The sequence below is a fragment of the Patiria miniata genome, unplaced genomic scaffold (assembly GCF_015706575.1).
Source record: "Patiria miniata isolate m_02_andy unplaced genomic scaffold, ASM1570657v1 HiC_scaffold_3, whole genome shotgun sequence".
Taxonomy (NCBI): Eukaryota; Metazoa; Echinodermata; class Asteroidea; order Valvatida; family Asterinidae; genus Patiria; species Patiria miniata.
In genome coordinates this window covers 29,490,199-29,512,875 of record NW_024037069.1, presented here as the reverse complement: position 1 = coordinate 29,512,875, position 22,677 = coordinate 29,490,199, and the positions used below count along the sequence as shown (strand labels likewise).

General features: G+C 41.2%; 1 protein-coding gene across 1 annotated transcript in view; it reads right to left on the bottom strand.

Moving 5' to 3' along the window:
- The window catches only part of LOC119738523, a 44,808-nt gene that overhangs the window by 8,078 nt on the left and 14,053 nt on the right, over nt 1–22,677 (bottom strand). The window contains exons 3-4 of the mRNA XM_038213426.1: nt 16,774–16,916; nt 12,652–12,792 (exon numbers count right to left, since the gene is read on the bottom strand). Of these exons, the coding sequence (XP_038069354.1) occupies nt 12,652–12,792; nt 16,774–16,916 (284 nt within the window). The remainder of the gene's footprint in view (nt 1–12,651; nt 12,793–16,773; nt 16,917–22,677) is intronic.

The window sequence follows — 22,677 nt, the reverse complement described above, 5'->3', positions numbered from 1 at the left end:
AGGACAATGCTTTGTGTTTCGCTTTGTCCCTTTAATATAACACTCTCCCGTAGACTAAGCACACGAACCTACTACAGAGGACGTACCGTTTACAACAAAAGGCCCAACGCGCGAGGACTGAAATGATCTGTTGTTCTCCCGTGTGTTTGTCCTCAGGGGTTATGTAGAACACGTACACCCTAACATGAATATTTATCACGCTGTGTGGATGGAAGACATTTAGGTTCTCGTAGTGGTTCCCTTCAATTAAACTTATCTCAGCCAACAAAAATATTCGATGAAAATGGACATAGGTTCGTTCCACTATCCACTAGGTCACTGTGGCAGCTCGAAGAAAGCCGTTCTTTGCAATGCTTTTATGTACATGTGTACATGCTGGTGAGTGATAGCAATGGTGTGACGTCATTGTTATTTTCTTATGAATCAATATCGAAGTAGCTGAATAATCATGATCCATTGACGATGTGTGCTGCAGATAAAAACACCGCATCCAGAACCGGTACATATACGAGTACCTTCTACATACAAATAGACCACTTGCAGTCAACATCTGCTGCCCTGGACACAATAATGGATGCATTAAGATCTGCAAGATCATTTTGGTAGCGTAATTAAAACATGGCGTACGTATGTCTCGAAATCCATACGTCTCGAGTGAAGTCAGTGATTCGGATTTTCAGATCGAAACCCATCTTGGGCCCCTCTCGATCCGCTTGTCTTTTCTCACAGTCGAGAATATACTCGAAACAAAACAGACAACGAAGCTATACCTCGTCTCCTGATCAAGTCTGGGAAATGCTAAGCCTGTTTGACAGTTAGCTGCATTCTTTTGCCCAGGCACGCCGAGGCTTTGGAGACATTTTGCCGCCCGGCGAAGTATCCCTGCCGTAGCAAAATCCCGTTACGGTGCCGCCCAACTCCGCTCTAAAATATATCGACTCAACACGCTTCACATGACGATTCTATTTACACCTTATGTACGTCACGTTCGACAGGCGGCAGCCGTGTACATATCCGAGGCGTGAATAATTCCATGTTCAGGCTGGTTAAGTTTTGTTCCGGTTTAAGCGGCACGTGACATTTCCCCGGTTTTACCCAAAAGACTGCCGCTTGGAGACTTCCAATCGAATGTAGCAATGTACTTTAAGATCGGAGGCAGTGGGGGACTGTGGACTAGTGGTCATCAGAGGGTCATGGGTTCGAATCCAGCCGCTGGCCATATGCCGTGTCATTGGGCAAGCCACTTCACCCCCACTTGCCTCTCTCCACCCAGGAGTAAAAATTAGTACTGGCATAAGCTAGTAACCTGCGATTGACTAGCATTCCGTCCAGGGGGGAATAGTAATATTTTCAGTCGTTTCATGCTACTGAAACCGAAGATAAACGCCGGCCTGATGGGCCACATTTGCTCGTGACAGACTTTACTTTTTTTACACTGGAAACGGAAATTGCCCGAGACAGACAGACATTACAATCGCAAACCACAAAAAACATGTGCATTATGTTCAAACAACTCCAGTAAACTGGAGTTATCAGAATTAGATCCTTTTAAAATTGCTTTCAAAGTTACCTTAGCGTTCGCAGTTATTGCTTGTGCAAAGTTGAAATAGTGCCGATGCGTGTCGGAGTAAGTCGCTTTCCAGTACAAATGTGACCAGAGTACCGAAGAAAGTAACATGACACTTATCGGAATTCTTTTTACACAAATGTTTTACAAATGTTTTGAAAATGTTTACTGACATGATCTATCCGTCAGGCTTTCCCTCGTAAAATTAATGAGGGCTGAAATGAATGGTGTCATTTCATGGCTGTTGACATGCTGGTTAAAATTCCGCCCCAAAACAATACAACTAATAAGAACTGACATCTGTGTCAGGGTGTTTGAGCGTGCAACAAGACTCTCTGCTTCCTCTCACCCATACACTGTAGCAGTGCTGAGATGTAGAACAAAGAACCACTCTAACAGCTTTTTCCAACGTGCTGTATCTATTTGGATCTCCTTGCCTAGTCGCTGTTTCCCTCCGTTCTATGATCTAGCCTAAAGAGGGACATTATTGCTTACCTTGAGTACCTTCAGCTTTCCTGATTAATATATTTTCTCTTCATCATATTTTCTTCTTTCTAGCCCTTTGATAAGAGTGGCTTTTATAACCTTGCTTGGGCCGATTTTTCATTTAAAAAAAAGAATGGAAAAGGACGGTTGACAAGTCTAAGGTTGCGGCTGAATCGCGCAATATAAATCGACAAACGCATAGACAAGGCACACCCACACATTGTCCTTGTATGTCGCTTTTGAATTTGCAAGATCAAAAACCAGCTCATTCAAAACTCGTATAGCATGCTGGTCAACGCACTACGCCTAGACTACTCCAAGTTACCGTATCCGGCAAGAACATGCTGCATACGACACGCGCACGTGGTAATGGTGGGCGATCTTCACTCTCATCTCGACTCGTAGCGTAAACACTCGCGGGCACAATCGCCGTAACCCAAGAAGAAAATTGGCGGGAAACTAAAGATCGACGACCACCTTAATGACGTCACGAGCCGCGATAGCGTTGACGGATGGAACCGTCCGCGGCCCGACGTTTTCATTACCATCGCAACTCGTGTGGATTTCCTCAAATTGTAATTCCAAAAGTACAGACCATTTCAGCGTGTGACAGTCAATAAAGTTATCAGTAGCACCATCGATTGGGGGGGGGGGACCGAGCGACTGTTATTGGAGACTACTGTGAATAGTTGATCGTGAGCTTTGCATGTCAACCCCGATGGAGGAATCGGGAATTAAGGCGGAAATAGTTGGAAACATGTCAAATCCTATCCTAACAGCCGTACGCGGGCTGTCATGGCCTGTACGAGCCTAAAGGCATATTATAATATAAGAGCTACAGAGGTCGAAATGACGGGTTTTCGGGTAGAAGAAAAACGAATAGAATTCTCCTTTCAAAAATGTATGCTGCACATCAATTGGACCTTCCGTTGGCAAGTTATGGCTGTTTAAAGTTCGCGTTGATCGACATGTCAAAAAAAGTAAAATATGAGAAAAAGGCCTTCGAAAATTTGAGTTCGTAAAAATGAAAGAAGCCAATAGTTTTTCCTATAAAAAACACCTTTATTCCACGATGTTTACACTATTTCTTTAAAACATGCATGTGTATAGACATATCAATTTTTTGCATTTCTCTTTCTACCGCCTGTGCCCAGTTCTGTCTCATTTAGCCAGAACCCTCATATTTATTTGGAACGCTGCAAAATCACCAAATAAGCTATATTGCATTATAATGAGGCAACGTTATTATCGTGCAATTATACACGTACAGTAATGCAGTTGTGTTTGCTTGATAACGTTTACACTCTAAAAACTACTGGGTCCGATTGACCCAGAACAAATCTGTATTTGCTCAGTCCTTTTCCGGGTCAAAAATGACACTTTGCCGGATCAAAAGTTACATTTTACGGGTCAAAAATTACATTGTTCTAAGTCATTTCAAACAAGAAATGTGTCATTTTGACCCCGAAAAGGACTGGGCAGATATAGATTCAGATTCTGGGTCAATCCGAACCAGGAGTTTTTAGAGTGTGTGATAAGCAATAAGTTTACGCACGTTTAGAATATAACGTATATGGTCCATTCACTTAGTGCGATTAACTGGTAGCACACTTACAGTGACGCTGTTAAAATAATGCACAGTGATGTCTACCAAATCCTTTAGTGAATGTCTTTAAATGGGTCGTTTGCCGCCGCAAGCGTTAGGTATTCTTCTTATTACAAAACCACCAAATCTTCGTCTCGGGTGCCAAATTTGCTCCGGGCAAGAAGTGTGGATTTCTGTGCTCTATATACCACCGCGGAGTAATCCTGGATGTGCACTTCACATTAAAGCAGCGGAAAGTCTATCTTGAAGGAAAAACCGCCAAGAGGATTTTTCTTGAGAGAGAAAAAGTTCTTGACACGCTTATGAGATATGGGAAATCTTCGAGCCCGCTAAATACACTGCCGATTCAGAGTAAATAGCAAAAAAGACACATGCAGTGTGTTCTGGAGCAATCTTTAACATGACGAATAAATTAAATGTTCGCCTTCACTCTGTTTGATTCAAATACGGAATAAAGCCAGCGTATTTCTAGATGACTCCCTTTACAGGGCGAGTAAAAAAACGAAACCCAAATGTCGGGACTATTGTTTTAGTGAAGTTCTGCATGTAGCACTTTCAAAATCTTGGATATAAAGGCCCAATTCATAATCTTTCTTTTAGTACAAGAATCATTCAAATCACTTATGTACTTTTCAAGTTACGGAATTTTAAACACAACCACCGTTTTAATGTTCTGTCCACGGATCACAAGACGGTAGGTATCCGTTGAACAAAACGAAAACAAATCACATAGAGATGTGTGTGAATTGTTTTCGTTTTGCTGAAAGAACACTGAACTTGTTGTGATCCGTGGACAGAACCTTAAAACGGCGGTTGTTTTTAAAACTCCGTAACTTGAAAAGTACATGAGTGATTTGAATGATTCTTGTACTGAAAGAAAGCCAATGAATTGGGCGTACATTTTTTAGATTTTGAAAGTGCTATGCAGAACTTCACTAAAACAATGGTCCCGACATTTAGGTTGGGTTGGTTTTTTTTTGCTCACCCTGTACAGCAAAATGAGTCTGAAGCACATGCTGTTTACGCTGCTGATAAAAGCCAGACCAGAAAGGTAAGAATTTCTCCGATTTCGTGGATACCTGAAAATATTAACTTTTATATCATTGATATTCATATAATACGCCTCATCGTGAATACTGTAAACAAAAAGTAAAAAGAGCACGTTGGTTGTTCTTAAATCGTCTTTAATACAAGAAAGGTGATAAGCTGTCTACGTGATAGGTAGTCCATGAACCCAGGCTAGTAAACTTGTATAGGCATGACCTCAAAATACAAATGTACGTTTGTACACCGCATGCGCAGTGTAATAGTCTAGTACATTTTTTTCTACGAGAGCATGTTTTAATACTCTTCACCATCTTAGCAGCATTCGTCAGCAGATTTATAAACTAGCCAGCAACAAGTCAAATCACAAGCTATTCCATTTAATTGTGACAAAAGACGTTCCTTATTTTTGCCGCCCAATGTTGCCAAATAAACTGCACGCAGAGAATTCGCCACAGCAAACAAATAAGAGTAAAGTCGCTAACATCAGAACAGGTCTTTTGCATTGCAAACGAGTGCCCTTTATTTCTGGAAAATACAATTAACTTTTTTCTCTCACACAGAGTTTGGCTTGTTGTATCTGGCCATCCAGCGATACATTCCAATTTGCCATGGCTCTTCCAGTGCTGTGAAAATGCGTAGAGCCTTACGCATGTGCTCTTAATTCATGCCAAAAGCCTTGCACTAGCTAAAGGTCTGACTGCAATATCAGAGAAAAAGAGTCCTTTCCGCCGACTGACGTGGAGTTAAAGCATGACACACCGCGCGGTTAAAACAACATAATCAGACGAGAAGGAGTCGAGGGGCCGGAACTGAAATAAGAGGGTATTGACAGATACAAATAGGCGTGCAAGAACCTCGTTGGAGTGGGCAAAGAGTCTCCCGGAACGAGCGATCGTTTGGGAGATGCATATAGATAGATGCAGAAGCGAATGGCTATAAGCGTAAAGCCAGTCATCCGTGCCAATCACCTCGAGCAGAAAGTGCGCGCACTGCGCGGTAGACAAGCTCCTTCCTGGACGCGTACCCGCACTTTGTGGCAGAAGCTGTTCGCAGGTTGAGGACCTACTGTACGGAGTACACGGTCGATAAACGACGGACGTATTTTGTTTCTCCGCGGTTTATTTTGGTCGAGTGCGAGGTTTTTGTCGGTGGGCCATGGGAGTATTAAAGTACTTGCTGTGGCCTGATGGTGCGTTACACTGTTAATGCTTTCGAGTTAGTGAGACTTCAGTTTATACTTGTGTCAATGGACTTCTAGTAAGACACGCATAGATGCACACTACTCCAAGTAACATGCAGAAGGCTAACAGAGCACCAAAACGTTGAGGTTGCACAGTCCTTCTTATAACTACACATAACGCAGAAAAGATATCATTGCCAAACGGGGTCCCCGAACAACATCAACATATAGCCGACCTTACCACGAAAACGTCGTATATTAATTCGTACTCTATTTGGATATCTATGAATCTAAACTCTTTATCTTATGTAGACTTCCGATGATTCCCATTAATGAGGTGGCGCCATGCATACTCACACGCGTGTTGCACGCGTTATTATTTGTTTGAGGGGCGCGTATAATTTCACAATCCCATTGGTCGAAGACCACTGAATGCGCGCGCATCGTTAACGCGTGAGGTTGGTGCAACCTAAGTAATGCAATGGCTTCTAATTTTGGCAAATAAACATTATTCCCAATAATTACTAAAGTGGTTAATGGAAATAGTTTCTTTGAAATGTAAAAAAGTTTTCCCAACCCTATAAAGATGGTAGTGACATCGTTATCTAGCCGTCGGTTGTAATTCCCCACGTAGTTGCTTCAAAAAAAATTGGCAGGCCAGACATGTCCGATTTCGACAGAGCCAGAGCGCCACCAAGCGATTACTGCAAACAATTGAAACGTTGCTGGCGCACTTTATTTCGGTTTGTCATTATTGTTTTTCTAATTTTCAGTGCACATAAACGAGAAAAGAATTACACCCGCACAGAACGATTTTACACTTCACCCAAATCGACCATGCAATTTTCACGTGAGGACAAATGCAAATATTTATTGATGTGGCATGTTATTTCATGTGAGCCTTAGTACGCATGAGCGTCGTTATAGCAACCGAATTTATATTACGCGATAGGAAATTAACTTCAAACCGACGTCGCCTTATCTAGTTAGTGTGTGACGAGTGGCAATGGCACTATTGTTAGAGCATGACCAAGAAAAGGACAAGCATCGGTTGACTAGTGGTTGGGTTTCACTGGAACTCGGTCCCCTTTATATAGACTTGAATTACAACCGGTAATGGAACATGCGGTTTCTATTATATTAGTCCCTACATTGTGGTGCGGGCACAATACATGTAATATGACGTTCACAACTCGATTCTCTTATTATATGAGATTGTTAATTGTGCACGAGTGCACTGTCTACATGACCCGAAGCATCGTAATGAACCTCAAACATCGTGCGTGTTATACGGTTTGCGTCAGCGTTATCAATCTTCATATACTGGCTGATGAAACAATAAACAGGATTTTCGATGTCGACTCATTCTGCTAGCGGAACCTCATATGCGATTTGATTAATGCAATGAATAGGGCAGAATCAGTTATCTTTAATATACGTATCTTTAAGATTTAATGTCCAAACATATTAATTTGAGTTATTAATATCTAAGATTTGTTATATGACTTTTTCTCTTGTGGGAGTTTACGTTCATCGGACGAGAGACAATTATGTTTTTAAAAACAGTCTTAGATAAAATGCATTCACGTCAAAAACATTTGTCCCCTGTCAGTGCATGCAATTTTTCATGTCTTTAAAAGTTCTGCGGCAAGAAGATGACATCAATTTGTCTGGGGTTTCATCCGGCCTGAAGTCGATTGTTTCCCCAAGTGATTACTTCCAAGGGATATTAAGTGCCGATGTCTCTTTAGCTATTAACAATGTCGTCCTGCGTCCCCTAGGACTTTGGAGTTTCCGCCAATCTCATTCGCTTGATTGTATTTATTAATTCATTGGGCAGTTTGCGGGGAAATGCTTCTGCCCCCTTATAAGGAAGACGATTCAGTCCTCCAGGGGGAGGTTTGGTCACAACCGTAATGGCCCCCCTGGCGGTACTTTCCTTGTATATGATGTAGTAATAGTCCGGGTGTTGCACGCTTACCGAAACGTGCACCATCACGCTCGGGACCCATTAACGTCTCCTGTAAACCGAACTATACACCAAGGTAATGCTATTTCCTTCGTTTTTCCCCCTCCGCGCATATTGCGATTATAAACGACTTTCAATTACCAAGCGTGTACATGTACATGGCGTTTGTGTACTAGCTGCAAGTGCCATCTTGACTTGGTCGTGTGAGATTTCATCGCAACTCCCATGTTTTGCGTAGCCTGAGTATAACCCGTTCTCCAACGGAACCCTCTCCGTCTCTGGTCCAACGTCTGATATATATAACCATGCCACCTTGCGCGCCAGCCAATTGGAGTCGACATGAGGTCATTTCATTTCGAAATCTGGACTGAGCTGTTGATTGGTCAACTTGGATGCCATGTTTTGTAATACAACAACGGGCAAAGTGATCAAATAAAACCCGACATCGGCTTTCAAATCGGGTTGCTGAAGACTCGATATAGAAGACGCCCGCTGAATGGCCAGTATCTCGAGGTCAAGACGCAGTCTAGTTGCATAATTATTGACCTATCGCCGTTTACGAGTGAGCAACACCGCTTAGACAACCCTATGGAATTTTTGTACACTAAGTTTGTTTGTCTCAGATTTTGCACGTTTCGCGTCCATTTGTATATCATGTAATTGGACAATATTTCACAAGCTGCGTTGACGCGATTCTAACGCGATTGGTAAATTAATCGCCGGATCTGCTCGCATATCATACACCCTTGCTGTTCAAGGGGATATTCCATGGACTAAGTTTTGCCGAATTCCATAGATTAAGTTCTGCGCGGACTAAGGGAAAAATGACACGTGCTGAGGAGAAGAAATATTGGTCAATCCGAACAACTGGATATAGTTTATGATCGAGTTAGATGTTCATTTTAAATAGTAGGTCTACCTCAGTATATTTTCAAATAAATGTAATATTGTTTAAATAATAAATACATTAATTTTGTTGTAATAATTATGTTTATTTTATTTATTTAAATTTGATTTGTTTTGTTGGATATAATTATCAATGCTTTCTCATCCTTTGTTTCTAGATCAGTGCACTTGTTTCTCTAATAATGTTTCCGGGAGAATACTTTGGAAGCATTATTCTAAACACTTACCCCCCCCCCCCCCCATTTTCAGAAACATTTAACCCACAACCGCTGAAGAGCAATTGTCAAAAAAGTTTCCTCCATCATGGCAGCGAAAACGTTTTAACATTTTCGTACCTAACTGCTGATAGCATGATGTGAACTGGTACCCAGCATACATATGCATTGCAATGTACACATTGAATATTTCAGTCGTTAATCTAAGATGAAACATCATGCACATAAACTATTCAAATGGCAGGGCGTTGAAACACTTCTTTGCCTCTATGTAAAATGAACGGCACGATTTTGTTTGGAAAAAAGTCTTCAAAACATTTAGTCTTTTCTACTTTTCTCGATCCGATTTTTACTAAGATGATTTGGTTGATGTAAGGGTAGTCATGCACAGGATGATTTCAAGGAGGGTGTGTGTGGGTTGGCCAAGGCGGCATGGGGGTGGACAAGTGAAACGCCGACAGCTCTTGCGGACAGGAGCCATCAAAGAGAATACAATCGATGTCATTCATTATTGCTGCGAAGAAACAAAAAACTCCGGCCCTCGCAGACAAATGTTGTCAATTATTCCGTCCCTTCCATCGGTAGAATTACTGACTGATGATGGGGGAAGCTTGAGCGGACACATGATGCTCTCGGAGGGGTGACTAGTAGGCTCAAAGGGGCCGAGAGATAAGGCTTCACAACGCCCACACGCCATCAATGCTCTATCGGTCAGATCTCCTTCTCTGTCTGTCAGCGCTCTTTCACAGAGACTTCTCTTGAAGTTCGAGGAACGCTGAGCAGAATACTCTCGATCGTTCCAAACGATCGGTGGACTTCTGACGGCTGTCGAGTTGACAGTTAAGTCTTTAAAGGACACAGGAAAGCGATGCCAATCTGTTTTAATCACCAAAACCTAGTTGAGATGTTAATCAGTTGTGCAGGCACGGAGTATAGTAGTGATTGTTTTGGCCTGGTGCGTGCCCTACTTGCCTATATAGGCTGAAATGAAACTGAAAAGCGTTCTGTATATGTGGGCGGTTTTGTCAGGCCGTTGACTGACAAGCCTTTGATCCCTGTACGTGTGGGACACGAATGCCAATGGATGATTAGAATATCTATTGGGAGGCGATGGCTCTAAGAACGTGTGACAATCAGCAGGTCTTACCAAAGCTGCCTCAAAACCATAGCCCAAACCTTTATCGTGTTGTTGGCGTTGTTATATCAATGCACAATGTTTAATACAATGCTTAACCATTAATACAATAGATAGATCTATGTGTGAGATTGACTTTTCTATACCAAAGTGGGCCCACCAACGCTTGGCCAAATTTGCTCACTGCACAAAGCCAAACCTAATTATGTGAGATAGACTTTTCTATTCCAAAGTGGGCCCACCAACGCTTGGCCAAATTTGCTCATCGCACAAAGCCAAACCTAATTTTGTGAGATAGACTTTCCTATTCCAAAGTGGGCCCACCAACGCTTGACCCACTTTGCTCATTGCACAAAGCCAAACCTAATTTTGTGAGATAGACTTGTCTATTCCAAAGTGGGCCCACCAACGCTTGGCCCACTTTGCTCATCGCACAAAGCAAAACCTGTCAAAAGTTCAGCTCTGTAGATATCACACTCCTCTTTTCTTGAAAATGACAGCAGTATAGGCAAAATGAATTTCACATATTATTTACGAATACAATCAAGTAGGACATTTGATAATATTTTTGGCATTTATTTAAAAAAATCCAGAAAGATTTTATGGCATCCCGCTCTTTTGTGAACGATTCGTCCATTGTTTTGTTTGTTATGAAAGTGGTGTCAAAATGTCCGCAGGATCTTTGTCTAAAAATTCATAAAAAGCTCGGCACGAAACTAGAAATTTACACGACGATATGAAAATATGGGGGGTCCGCCCCGCCCTCTTTTAGATTCAAGGCTCCCTTCGATAGAGACAAACGTGTGTGTTGTGAACTAAAGCGGGAGGACGTCAATAAATGTCATATTTTTTCCCGCGTCTTGCCATCGAGGCATATTGCATTGATGTACTACAGGGCGCAAATCATTGCAGTTTACAGCTCAGTGCATTTCAACGAATGCATCGCGTATCGTTGCACAATAATTGTACGGAACAGCAATTAACGCACTGCACTATGCAAAGTTCAAATTTCGGTCTTGGTAAATAAACATAAATATATGCAAACGGTGGAAGATCTCAAATAATTGTGTACACCTCGCGAATTTCTCTTCACGTGTTATCAAGATCTGAGTATCCAGACAACCAATTCGGTTTGATTTACGGGGGAAAAAAGTATCATCGTTTGTGAATACTACACCTTTTGCCCCTTTTCAGCCACTTTATGAATAGATTACATGAATAGAATTGTTTACACTACAGCTATCTTTGATGAGTGTTGTGTTTTTCCAGCATGGAAAGGAATGATCGGATACACCGTACCCTTTGGAGACGTGTGTACAATAGGGAACAAAAGATTGTATACGTCTCCACAGGGCATTTTCTATAGATGAATACGTCTCCACAAGGTTTTCACGAAATATTATATGGCGTTATACTCAAAAACTAGGAATTTCTAAGCTATGTTGATTTGTCGCAAATTGAAGAGTTTTAGAAAAGGGATATTAAGTCCAAATTTGAGCCAAGGAAATTAATTCTGGTTAAAATAAGAGCATTTCTAAACTACACTTTCAAACTCGAAAACTTTAGTACACGAGAACAAAGGAATGTCTCCACAAGGATACTAATTCCAGTATGTGTGTGAGTGGACATTCCGGGCATTCATTGTTAATGAATAAAAATATTAAACACACCGCCAAGATGGCCGCTTAATGCAATCGATCTATAAAGTCGCTAGCCTAAATCATAAATTGCGTTTACCCTTTGAGTCTGCTATGTATAGGCTCAAGAAACAGAGGCAGAACCAGCAGGTGGTTGTCTGCATGCGATGCTTAATTTATGAGTGGGTATTGACTTGTAAAACCGACGTGTAAGACGTGTAAAACCGACGTAATTATGCCAATAAAATAATAGTTCTGCTTCCAGTTACCCTACCTACCCTACTTTGACAGCCCTATCCTAACTCTTTTTGGGGGAAAATAAGGGAAAAATCCCCGAAACCATCGATTTCTGCCTTTTTGCCTTGACTACACGCAGTCACCTCGATACGATTGTACAAAAACCTACCTCCCCTATTTTCAAATGCCATGCATGTAATCAGAAGCAGAACTATTTTTGTGGCCTTATGTTAACTGAAAAATGTGAGACAAATTATAAGTAGACCGACGTGTACTGTCTGGAGGCTATATGTGACTTTTAATTATTATCCCGAAGAGTGTGCTCTCGAGGATTTGTGCACACAATCTTATTAAATTTGACACCAGAATAGTCTCTTAAGACATTTCAACCTTGGTCATTTCATCAATCGCAATCCTTTGCCTCTTGCTTCGGCTTCGCACTCGGGCTGAAAACACCAGCAGGCCTTGGCCGTTTTAACAAATGGAAATAATCCACATTTTAGCTTCGAATCAAAGTCTTACAGAATATAGATCCGTAGTGAGACGGAGTCTATGACGTTACCCGCCTACAACCATGAAGCTTAAGCCTAGTGCCGTCGTCACAGTCGAAACCAACGTTTGAGAAAAGTTCCTTTTTAAATATTTTTTTTCTTTTGATATACTGACCTTTCAGGCGATCCGTCGATATCCTCGTAGGGCGGTAACCGCACGTCTTCTGGTCTCGATTCCAGCCGTCGATTCGTGCCCGAGCGGGAACGGCTCTCTAAATCCAAATCCAGCGGAATGGGAGTAAAGAAGGCGGGATCTCTGACAATTAAAACAGAAAATGTGACAACATATCATGTTTAATAGGCTTTAATCGAAACCAAATACATGTACAGTAAACCATCGCCTGATAGTATAAGATATTCCTGAAAAAAAAACATGGACCAATTCTGATCCAAAGCAGAAGAGAAAGCCGATGTTTGAAACCCCTCCCCCCGTTACTGGTGTGTCTGCACGCGGCGCGTATATAGCGCTGCATCCATTAAGAGCCACATTACCCTCGAGATAAAGTCCGCAGAAGCGATCGAAGGAACATCATCATTCGGTCCGCACTCCGCCGTAACTGGATAAAACAAGTCGCTCGATACGTTAACCTAATAAAGTGCGCTATCTTTTTCCCCCTCAACGCACGGGCCATCAAGGGCCAAACAATTACAACTTTCGAGCATTATCAGAATTGAGTTATAGTTTACCAGTGCAGCAATATCTGCCTCAGTCGGTGCCTTGGTAAAGTGACGCAAGTGCAACGAGTTTTTGTTTTAATTTAAAGAAGTGGCTTCAGAGACACTATAACAGAGGTTTTTGTTTCCGGAAATGAAGCACTGTTATTGGATAATGTTTCGCTCGTGCTCACAGTACATGAAACATGAAATGCACTTGACTGGGAATTGGGCACGGCATATAGAGTTTGCGCGGGACGGCGTCGGTCGTAGGTTCGAGTCTCGTTTCGGTCAATGGTTTTTGGTTTGATCATCCGAACATCGGAATGAAATATCAGCTTGAAAATATCATCCAGGGTTGTTATCCGGCAATTTCGAGCTGCTAAGCAGCCTTGTATTCGAGTCACCGAACATCGAGTTCAAGTCCGAGTCCGAGTCACGAGTCACTAAAGGTCGAGTCAGAGTCCGAGTCACGAGTCAATAAAGGGCGAGTCCGAGTCTGAATCACAAGTGACCTTTAAGTACTAGGCCTATATATACGAAATCAATTTTGAGATACTGCTAAAACCTCAACTTGATTTCCCAAATCAATAACTCGGAAACAAGCCAGCCACACGCGCTGGGTATGTACAGTACTCAAATGCGTTTCTTCTGCACCGCACAGATAGTATGGCTTGAAAAGGAAAGGATCGTCTTCAAAATGTGATTACATTGTTGAAAACAAATAAGTGGTTTGTGGTAATTTTGATCGAGTCCCGAGTCACCAGGTCGCGTTCGAGTCAAAGTCCGAGTCCACAGGGTCGACTCCGCGTCCGAGTCCGAGCCACGGAAAATGGAACTCGAGTCAGACTCGAGTCCGAGTCTAAGTCGTGAGTCATACAGTCTGCATCAAACTTTGCTAAGCACCGAAAAACATTTTGCTTGACCGAAGCATGTTACCAACCAAAATGTCGTGTAATGTAAACTGCTCTCTAACTGGTTCCCAATGGTCTTTGCTTAGCACAGAAATCTGCTCAGCAGTAGTTTCAGTTTCGCAGAAAGAAATTGAGTCCAGTACGTTCTCTGGTGAACATATTTTGATAAGTCTTGACTTAAAGTCTGCTGACTTCACTGACGGATCGGGTTAACTCCATTTCACGCCGTCTGTCTGCGTGAACTTGAGAAATAGGTCGTTGCAACACCCATGACGAAGTTCACGAGGAGGTGGCAAAACGCGCACGTGCGCGAGACAACCAAAAACTCGTAAGTGTGTGTGTGTGTGTCACGCGACACTTTTTTTCTTCTCTGCAGTCTCCATGCAGCTGCCCTGAGACAATATTACCTTCTGCAACCCAGTATAGTCATGCGTCAGTTGTGAACGGAGGGGTTCTCGAACTCTCTGAAATTTATTTCATTGAAAATGGCGAACCTGTGATCCAAAAACACCAATCTAATCCACAGGGCTACGAAATTGCTTCGACTTAACTCGAAATCTTAACCTTAATATGAAGTTATCTGAAAATCCGTGATATTCAGTCACGTGCAATGTTTCACGCATGCGTGGTATGGTAGGTGACTTTACTTGGTTGCTGAAAAAAAAGGGTAGAATTTCTTTTCCCAAGCGGGGTTAGGGCATAGATGACCCGGGAGCAAACGGCAGGATGATTTCACCTCGGAGTATTTACATCCCAGCAGGTGGGCTTGCAGGTGTATTTTCCCTTTAATGGTGAGTCAAGGGGGATAGATGGGTGTGAAGGACGTGAGGTGAGGTTTTCAGGGAAAACGAAAGAGTTCTTTTTTTGGTATATTTGGCCCGAGTTGTTTAGACTTCCCTCCGGTCGTATCCTGTGTCTTTCCCCCTGCTGTTGTTCCTTTGCATTATTCTTGATTTGATAGACAACAGCAGATGACTTTGTTTCGTTGGCATTTGCGCTTGAGGAAATAGGTCTTTTACACTCTTAGGCCTACACCTGTGAAATAAATGCGTCACTGGACGTTAATTGACCCGGTATTTTAGTGTGAAACTTTCTAAAATGTACCGTTAATTCGAGTGAAAATGTTTAATACCTTTTCGGAAGAATCAGCTAAAAGTGCGAGCAACTTTATTTTGAACAGCATCGGGCCAGAGGTTATAACGACAATCGTCCAGTAAAAAAACAAGAGAGTTCTTTTGAGTGAAGAGAATGTTCGAAACTCCATATTCTGTTTGTGAAACGTTTTAGAGAGGAGAGCTCCCGTGAAGGACTCACTCCCCTCCCCGATCTAACCGTGCTTGCACTGCTTGTTTGCTATCTTTAGCCACACCTGGATTGCCAATTTCTTTCTCTCACCCTAAAGCAGAAACAGCCAAAAAAAAAAAGCCACACTGCACCACCTGCATGTGGTTAAAAGTAACGGAAAAGTCCTTCATAAGAGCTGTCCAGTCTGAACAGTAATTTGTCTCCGGGGTCACATTCTGTCTGGACGATTTCCTTCTCTTGATATTTTTTTTCCTTTTCTCCAGACAGAGCTCAACATAAAGCGAGGCTGGTAATTTACGGGCAAAGCTCGTCCTTAGGTATAAACAGGTAGAAAGGACATAAAATGGAATTATGAAATTTAGGCGGCGGGGTAGCCACGGCGGAGAACGCTGAGGCTCCAAAAGCTATATCTGGACAGGAGGGACTCGCATAGCGCAGACTATTAAAGGCGAGCCATTGCTTGTGTGACAAATGTTACTTCTGGATATATAAAGGATATGTAATTGTAGAGGGGTGGGGAAAGAAAGTTGGGTGAAGGACCAATCATCACCTTAAATTAGAATAAAATGCTACATAGTTTTCACTATCAGTAGACCTGCTGGCAGCCTAGAATAACTAACATGAGGCGTACGACACAAAAGGTAGTTCAAACTTCCATGGCTGTTATCTGCATTTTGTTTACAGCAGAGCACGCACAATAAATAACCTTCAATTATTGGTTTTGGAGTGCCCTGCGTTGCACCCAAATCACTTTATTGAAAGCTGTAGTTACAAATTCGCTTCATCTGTAACCTGCCCCTTCAAAACAATACAGCCACCATGCCGTTTTCATCTGAGGTGCTATATGGTATGCATGATGTTGCGCTGTGCTAGTGTGAAAAAAACCCAAAGCGTGTGGTGTTAAAAATTTAAATGTCCATTATCACATAACAAAATTACATCAGAATGTACCATCATTATTGTTTAGCTATCTTTCCTCGGCAAAACTCGTTGTTTACATCAAATGGTTTGTATATTGACCAATCCCGTCCAATATGTTAATTAAACACCATTAATTTTACACCATAGTGTCAGTTTAAAACCATAGTGTTAATTTTACACCACAGTGTCAGTTTAATACCAGGGTGTTAATTTTACACCACATTGTCAGTTTAAACCATAGTGTTAATTTAACACTATAGTGTCAGTTTAAAACCATAGTGTTAATTTTACACCACAGTGTCAGTTTAATACCAGGATGTTAATTTTATACCACGATGATAGTTTAAAACTATACAGTTAATTTAACATCATCAAGTTAATTTAACACCGTAGTTTTGTGTATTGTCAAATATCGATTCGTCATAGAGTTGTACACCACTCACCTGCCAGGTAGCCGTCTCTTGTTGACGCAGTATTTACAGAAGAATATCACCGCAATGACCAGGGCTAGACCCCCTACCACCCCCGTCACCAGAATGACGACGGTCAGGAACGGGTTTGACTTGAGAACTTCTGTTGGCGAGCCCTGACAAATAAAAAAATATATAAATTTCATGGAAATACCTTTTATCTTCCAGCTGAACAGGTATCTTATCCTTTTTAGTTTTTTAGTCATAAATTTGTCAAAATATTTAAGAAATTGCTCAAATAAAAGACAATTGCACAGTGGGATTACAGCGACATGTGTCACTGTTTGAAGCACCTTTGGAAAGGATACAACATCACTTCTTTTACATAATTGGCATTTTATCAGCAACCCAATGTGCTGTTTTCATGAATTTGTTTTCAGTATTTGAAAGACAAAGCTCTCAGCTTCAATCAAAACATAAAAATTCACCGATCATGTTTTAAAAAGAAGGCAAATGTGTCAGGGTTGAATTTTTTTAGGCCACCCTGTATTTACCGTGAAATGGAACTTCTATTTTAGCGGTGCGGCCGGGCCGTGGTGTGGGACAAATAATTCAATGACACGTGATCAACGCCCAACCAATCAGATGACGGGGATATACAGGGTGGATCAAAAAAACAACAAAACCGAGATATTATTGCTAATTGGAACAGAATAGGGCACATGTGAATCAAAGGGAGATATCCTCTGATAGGGTTGAATCTCCTCTTTAAAATGACACCCTGATCATGTCCTTACATTCACGGTTGACTGAGCAGTGACCAATTTATGAAAGGGTCTATTTAGAGTCTTGCGCCACTTTTCATGGTGAAATCTCTTTTTCCCCTACCTGCCTTGATTGGCAACCATAGCATTTCACTCTGTGACAAATGACAACACAAAAACCACAACTGAAAAGTGGCGCAAGCCTGTAAATAGACCCTTTCATAAAATTGGTCACTGCTCAGTCAACCGTGAATGTAAGGACATGATCAGAATGTCATTTTAAAGAGGAGATTCAACCCTAACAGAGGATGTCTCCCTTTGATTCACATGTGCCCTACTTCTGTTCCAATTAGCAATAATATCTCGGGTTTTTTTTATCCACCCTGTATTCCGGCGTTGTACAAAAGATAATAACGCAGTAGTTTTCGTTTTATGTGCAACATAATGTTCGAGGGACAAACGAGGAAGGACGACATTGCAGCCCACTGAAAAAAAAACATCCGTTAATAAAACGAAGCAGGCGTGAAAGTGACACACGCAGATACGAAACGAGCCCACAGCTTTTGATTACACGGGCCCTTAGGCGTAGCATTGTTGCGAGCAATGCTGATGAATCACTTCATCAAGGTGAATGGTTCGTCATTAGTGCCACTGTTTTAAAGGACACTGATTGGGGGCTTCGCACGGAGGGGGGTCTTCGTTTTAAAATATCACATGATCGTCACATGCTCAAGGAGCCCTCTTTACGTCACTTGCTGTTGGGAAGATGTGAGCTGTTATTGAACGCAGTTTCATTTTGAGACCAATCCCTGTCACATCCTATTTGAGATAGGAGGTCGCTATTTAGTATGGGTAAATACAAATGAGTTTACCCAAATCAAACAGAGCCTTTCTCTTGTGTCTGCCATATCTCAAAGTAGGATAATATATAGGACACAAAAAGACCGCATTTAAAATACGTGCATATGTTATGGGCAGTACATGAAAGTGGCAATTTCCGTCGTCTGCCGTCTTCCAAAATTTTATAACCCTGTTGAAATCCCACCTAGTGCAGTTTGTGGATTGATTTGATGTTTTTTCACTCATATCTAATCGTATGGATCATCCAAATAAGTAACAGTTGTTAATTAATTACTTATCCTCCCACTCTTTTTCATTAATTATTTATCATCCCCCCCCCAAAAAAAAGATTGTCCTTTCCAAATTATTCCTGTCTTCTTTGTAGTGCAGTAGGGAAATACTTAATCCTTGGCTTATCGAAATATAAAATCATGGAATTTCTCAGAAATATAGTCAGTCGTGTAAATGAAAATGAGGTAATGTAAAGATCAATCACTGTGTCACAGCCAAAGTAATTTGCATAGCTAATGAGCAAAACAGCTGAAGGTATTTCAATTGTGGTTTACCAAAGCTAACGGATCTCTTTTCAATTTTCATTTCTTTTTAAATTCCATGGGAAAGAACAAAATTGAACGTCAAGATCCAACAATCAACATAATCAATTTTGAAACTTATATAGGCTTAAGTAGGCTATTGCGGCGATACAATATCGCCAGTCATTGAACAAAAAACTAAAACAATATATTGCCACTTGTCACTCTGATCCGGCGCCATACGGATTGACAGTTTCAATTTATACGTAATACGCAATCTACGAGAAGCCAAGCAAGTCGGCTTTAATTTTACAGTTTACTGGCCACGCCGCGCAACATTAATGACTTCTGACATGCCAAGCGGAGCTGATGGCAAGCGGAAATGACAAAGCAGCCAGCCACGTCAAAAGGCTTCATTGTTAGTTCCCCAACTGTGACTCTGTAAATTGCCTTCGGCCCCAAAACGAACGGCTAGCAATGGACGGGCCGCAATTATTTGCGATTGTCACCTAAAAAAACAGTATCAGCCATGACACAGCAGCCTCCGATTGCGTCAGCGTTTTGACTCTTAATATCCAAACGAATCCAACTGAACTGTACTGCCGGGCCAGCAAGTGAATCACTGAAGCAAAAGCCGTGCATGGAATCGCCATGTTGAAACGAAGTCCATGCAGCTAGCTTGACTTGCAAACCAAAGACATATCCGGGTCTATTTAAAGCCCAAAAGTACAACAAATTTTGGAAACTAAATTTCATTCCCAAATCATCAGCAGTTGTATGTATTTTGTTGGCAAAAAATATCTGTAAACCATGAACGTTTTTACGCCGGAGAAGAGCATTTCACACTTTAAAAAGTCCTCAGTCAGATTGACCCGGAATACGGACTCTATTTGGCCAAATGCTTTACAGGGTCAAAATTGACACTTCACCGGGTCAAAATGACACTTTTTGCCAATGTTTCTCGGTCGAAATGACCCTGAAAAGAGTCGGTTTTTTCACCAGGAAAAGTTTAATTTTTGACTGAAAGAGTGACATTTGTGATCCGGAAAAGGGTTAGGCCAAGTAGAAGGCGACTTTTAAGAGTGTAGGGTTCATTTTCGAAGCCATTTCATGACAAGCACGATGTCAAGATCATCTCATTTACATGTAATGAATAAATAATGCATTTCCGAAACGTGACGTCACTGGTTGAAGTCACTGAGCTGATAATGGTTGCTACTTTAGCCTATCTTTCAATACAATCACGCCAATTACCAATAAGTCAAATTCCCTATCTGATGATTTTTTGGGGTTGTATTATAATATTTTGTTGTTATCCGCGTGAACGATAAAGTATGGTTGATGGTGAGATAATATCGATGGGGAATCTCATTTTGCAGCCCCCTTGCCCCTAGTCGTTTTGACTGTGACAGATGCCACGGAGCGACTTTACACTAACCCATGGTATGATAAAGCAACTCTTTTAACCTTGCTGTAAAGAAGACCTTTCTCCCCTAAGACATCTAATCTTGACTTGTCCCTTTTATCCGGGTTTTCTTTCCGAGATCCTTCCTTCCCCCCAAACCGTCTTCTTATTTCTCCATCTTCGTCTCGTCTTGCATCCCTCCAGCGCTTCTCGTCTAATCTCCTCTAAATTCCTCGGTTTTTGATGTCCACTGGCTAAGGGGCTGACACACGAAGCGTCTTCACAGTCCTGTTGAGAATGCTAAGAGGACTTTTTTTTTCTTCGTTCTTGATGAGTATCGTAGTTCTTTATGTCATTCAAGAGCTTTTTTTTTAGGCGAGCCATAAGATTTCCCTTCGGAGAAAACAATCTTTAAAGAGGGATTCAAGGCTAGGCTTTATCAAATTAGCGATTTCATCCATTGAGGGTAATTCCATCCGTATAGAGTTATGCCCGTTGAAATTGCGGGTTTTTTTTATCCAAGCAATAGTGTATTATTGATTCGACATAATGCTCTAATGGAGATAATTGAATTGTGTCCAATTATTGTTTCATAATACCGAACCACCCTGATGATGATAAGAGCATACTAGAATTCCTAGCAATTTCTGCTTTTAAAAACAGCCTTTCCATATTTCCGAATGAAAATCGAATGTAAAATAGGAGAAACAAATGACATTGTCCCCGATAATATTCTATTCCATGCAAAATCAGGACGTTCATTTCACGCCGCGCAAAATACATTATTCAGCATTTCACCCCCACGTTTTCTGTACACGTGTTTTGCATAATGCACCAGGTTTTTTTTATAAAAATAATCCAATTTACACATTGCCCATTAGAATTTAAATTTAAATTTAAATTGGAGTTCAACAACAAATATCATCCATATAAAATTGGAATAAATGATGGATTTTAGGATAAGCAGTTTTTGTCCCGCGTGTACGTATTAACGGGCTTTGCTCGAAAGTAAGGAATAAATGTTGCCAGTGAATTGAACTGAATTGAATGGTACTTGAGGCACAATTGAAGTGTTAAGTGGCAGATCAAAGGACGATAATTTTGACCACGCTATTTCAGGTAGCTCTTTTGCACAGTGCCGAATAATTAAAACGATAAAGAAGAAGGTAATATATGACCTGTCACCGCGAAATGAGCTGAAAGTCGGAGATTGCCATTGTGCAGTACAATGGGGCAAAGCCAAAATTTGAAGGGGTGGTCGATTTTTGTTTTCAGGAGAATCTTAATCTGTAAAGTCCTGCGCTACCTTTCTCCAATTTTTTGTTCTGTCAAACATCTTAAAAACCTTTTTCATCTCGTCTGTTACAAGTTGACTGTCCATTCACTGTAACGCAACTGCAGGATTTTTAAATGCCATTTTCTTAAGAATCGGTTTTACAACTTCAAGTAAGTTGGTGGATTTCTCTTACTAAACTCAGTACCCCTTAATGTTGTATACCATTGGAAAGCTAATGTTTGGCATAATCCAGATATATATATATATATATACCTCAATTCTTAAAAATTCCAACTTTTAGCTCATTTTGGTATGACAGGTCACATATGTGACGTGATCTTTCTTTGAATAGAAAATAGTGACCCCTTCGAGGAGTCTGGAGGCCACATTGGAAACGCAGCACAACTATGGCGACAGCACAAAATACTCAAAACGTATCATCTGCTATTTGCAGTTATGAAGTGTCGCGAAAATCAGCGACATGAAATTTGACTTGGCCCTTGTTTTTGTGTGATAGCAGGTCAGAATGATTCTTTTTTTGTTGTTGTTGATATACGATTTTATATTAGCGCCAAGTGTGTTTTTTATAGCCTTTTTTTCGAGGAAATTCTAACAAAGACATTTAGCACTCTAACAAAGACATTCTAACAAAGACATTCTAACAAAGACATCTTGTCTTGGAAAAGATGCAAAATGTCCCGTCCAGGTAATAAAATACTCATGGAGAGTTCAAAACTACCCTCGACCCGAACTACTTCATTAGTCACCGTAATTCTCAAGTGATACCAAAAAGTCAACATCACCAACAGAGCCCACGACCAGAAAAAGCAAAGAGCACTTCTCAAGCGCTGTTTCTTACTTCATCTCCGAAATTTGATAGCTCTGGATTGTTCAAATCTTTACCTTATTTTCCCCAGGGCGCGAAGACAATTTATCCCGATGTTTAAAAGAGAGACGGAAATTACATAACTTAATTCAGCAGACCTAAAGAAATCACTTTTTTTGCTCATGGGACTATTCCTGGCTTAATTTGAGCTAGCTTGCACAGTAGTCCCATGGTAGCAGAAACCACATGCTTGTGTGACAGGTAAATAAAGAAAAGAAGAAAACTCTTTAATG